Here is a 3,598-nt window from a genome sequence, read left to right on the forward strand (position 1 = left end):
ATAAATCCCTCAGGATTAAAATTTGGAACTCTGTTCAATTATTAGGAACATGTTTTGACAAACATAACACTTATATTTACAATAATATGTGTCTCATAGTAACCACTTAATATACAAATGCAGAAAAGCTTTTTGATTGAAGAAGAAAAAGAGAGGAGAGTATTTTATGTAGTATATATGGCATCATGATCAAGCAGAAGAATACATTGATTTGAAGTGATCCAAAGCTAGAGAAGAAAATTCCATCTAAAAATAAAATATGCCAAGAGAGAAAGTAAGATTCATGTTTAAAAATTTTACTGATAAACTGGTTATTGTTCTTATAACAGAACTCAATTGTTTATAAAATATTTAAATAAGATATTTATTGCATTGGCATCCCTCATGGTATATTAATATCTGATATCTTTGTGTAGAGTTTTTTCTATAGATTATTTCATTATCTTTGATGAAGTCATATGTTATGGTAGTGGGCGGCATAGAAGTCAAATTAATTAATTAATTAATTCTGGGCAAAGTAAAAATATTATGGAATGTCAAAACATTTTTCCATAAAGTACAATTAAGTAGTAAAATTGTTCTCCTCAATTCCCTTCCCTTTCCCCAAAATAACCATTAAATTATAATAAAAAACAAATAAGGAAAACAGGCCTGAAATAAATTGAAAAACAAAGAAAATTTATGATTATGCGTACATGTACATTGTAGCATTGAAATTCAAATAGATGGTTATCTACCAAGCTACATAAACATACACAGAATTTCAGAATGATAATTCCCATTGCTTCATATTTTTCTAAAATATTCTTATATATTTTAATCTAGTTCATTTCTTTTTTCAATTACATAACATTTCCCATACAATGTTTACAGTAATTATTAGTATAGTGGAAAGAATACATCTCAACAAGATTGTGTTAGATCAGAGAGGTTACGGGTTCTAGAATTTTCCTTCTTAACAATATAATTTCTGATTCAGAAAATATTGTTAATTATTTTATTAGTCATTTTGTCGCTAATATATATTCCTTACTCACACATTTATCTGAATTTGCATAAAAATCTTGAAAACATGCTTTCCTAATTAATCTCCAATACCTATTTCATAACTTTCAAGTTTACCAGAAGTGTTTCATAACTTTCAAGTTATGAAACTTGAAAGTTTACCAGAAGTGTTCATATTCAAATGCAAATGTGATTTTATAAGAGGCTTTGATTTTAATATTTATCTTTTTGTTTTCTTGCAGCTGATGCATTTGCTATTGGCAATTAATTTTAAGAAATGGCAAATCAATCATTCATCTCTGAATTTCTGCTCCTTGAATTCTCAGCAATCCGAGAGCTGCAAATTGCACATTTCTGTTTATTTCTGACTTTATATTTGGCAACCCTAACAGGGAATCTTCTTATCATCTCTGCAGTGGCTTTTGATTACCGTCTCCATACACCCATGTATTTCTTTCTAATGAATTTGGCCATCCAGGACATTGCTTCTGTCTCAGTTCTTATCCCCAAAATCACGATCAATTATGTCTTGAACAACAGATACATTTCTTATTCTGGATGTGTTGCTCAAGTCCTTTTTTTAGTCTCCTTTGTAGGATGTGATATTGCACTTCTTACAGTCATGGGCTATGATCGCTATGTTGCCATTTGCAACCCTTTGCAATATGAACTTATAATGAATAAGAGAGCTTGCAAGCAAATGGTTGGAAGTGTATGGATTGCTGGTTTCCTCTATGGTGGGTTACATACTGGTGGCACGTTTGCATCACCTTTCTGTTCCAATGTTGTTAATCAGTTCTTCTGTGAAATCCCACGGTTGCTTAAACTTGCTTGCTCAGATTTATTCCTAGCCGAAACAGGAGCTCTCATTTTTAGTGTTCTAGCTGGGGTTGGCATCCTTATTTTCATTATTGTTACCTATATACAGATCTTCTCTGCTGTCTTGAGAATTCCTTCTGTTCAAGCAAGGAAAAAGGCATTGTCCACCTGTCTACCTCATGTCATTGTTTTCTCTGTTTTTTTAACTATTGGCAGTTTTGCTTATCTTAGATCCCCACCTCAAAAACCTTCCCACTTGGATTTGGCAATAACTATAATATACTCCATTATTCCACCTCTGCTAAATCCATTAATTTATAGCTTGAGAAATAAAGAAATAAAAAATGCTTTATCAAAGCTGTTACATTTCTGAGATTCTTCTAAGAATATCACGTTCATTTTTGTTTAGCTATGAATCTGTCATTATGTAGCCTTTATATTAGGAAATGGGTGTCAAATTTAATTTCAGCAATAACTGTGACATGCATAAAATTTATAAAATCTTATTAATTTACTGGAGTGGTGTGCAGGTTTGAAATAATAATCTCTATTTATTTATTTATTCAATTTTTTATGCCGGCCTTCTCCTTAGACTCAGAGCAGCTTACAACATGTTAGCAATAGCACTTTTTAACAGAGCCAGCCTATTGCCCCAACAATCCAAGTCCTCATTTTACCCACCTTGGAAGGATGGAAGGCTGAGTCAACCTTGAGCCGGTGATGAGATTTGAATCGCTGACCTGCAGATCTAGCAGTCAGATTTAGTGGCCTACAGTACTGCACTCTACCCACTGCACCATCTCGGCTCATATGCATATGTGTATCTTGTGTGTGTATGTGTTTGTTTTTATGTAATGTATATATATCTATATATGTATAAGTGTATATGTGTGTGAGTGTGTACATACCATGCTTTCCCCAAAATAAGACCCTGCCTTATATTTTTTCTGAACCCTGAAATAAGCATTTATTCTATGCACTTATTGGGTTTATTATGATGGTATGTCTTATTTTAGGGGAAATGGGGAACACACACACACACGCACAAACACAAATAAACTTTCTATCTCTTTGTCTATTGAGATTCTAAGTCATCCAGTTCATCATTGTGAACTGAAGAAGCTTCCTGGATGAGAAGAGAAATGACTTCAGGCAAAACAGTTGCCTTTCAAAAAATCACTTTTGGGTCTCTCTCTCTCTCTCTCTTCATATTTCCCCCCACTATGATTTTTTTTTCAGAAAGGAAATATGTTGATGCCCTCATTTCCTCTCAGTGAGTAAGTTATTTGGACTCTTATTAGAGTTGAAATATTGCTTATATCACAAGAGTCATTACTATAATGTTATTGACTCCTATAATTTCTTGCACCAGCGATCTAAAAATGTTGTAGGAGTTCTATTTTACCACTACCTAGGCAGAATTTTTTTTAAAAAATCACAAATCTAAATCACAAAGATTTTAATATCTAATGTTCTAAATTCTTCCTGGTTATAAACAAAATTATTTGAAATGATGTTATTCTGCAATTGGAAATGAAATAATGTTTGAATTAAGAGTCATATTTTTAGTTGTTTGAAATAATTCAATCCTAACCCTAATTCTCACCCTAATTCATGTACTTTTAACTTTTAATATGTTCTTTCTTTTAAAAAGTGATAGAACAATGTAGGCTCACCCTGTAACAGAGTATTTAACTTTGGTTGGAAACAATGAAGAGAATAATCAAAGTTCATTTCATGGATAATTCTTATTTAAAATCAAGGAATAAATCTG

The 3,598-nt window shown here is 32.0% G+C and overlaps 1 protein-coding gene across 1 annotated transcript; it reads left to right on the forward strand.

Moving 5' to 3' along the window:
• Positions 1 to 1,282: 1,282 nt before the first annotated feature.
• On the forward strand, positions 1,283 to 2,197 carry LOC139175774 (olfactory receptor 14C36-like). The gene has a single exon (XM_070767056.1). It carries the CDS (start codon positions 1,283 to 1,285, stop codon positions 2,195 to 2,197), a length of 915 nt encoding a protein of 304 aa, XP_070623157.1.
• The last annotated feature ends 1,401 nt before the right edge of the window (positions 2,198 to 3,598 follow it).

The sequence above is a fragment of the Erythrolamprus reginae genome, chromosome Z, assembly GCF_031021105.1.
Source record: "Erythrolamprus reginae isolate rEryReg1 chromosome Z, rEryReg1.hap1, whole genome shotgun sequence".
Classification (NCBI taxonomy): domain Eukaryota; kingdom Metazoa; phylum Chordata; class Lepidosauria; order Squamata; family Dipsadidae; genus Erythrolamprus; species Erythrolamprus reginae.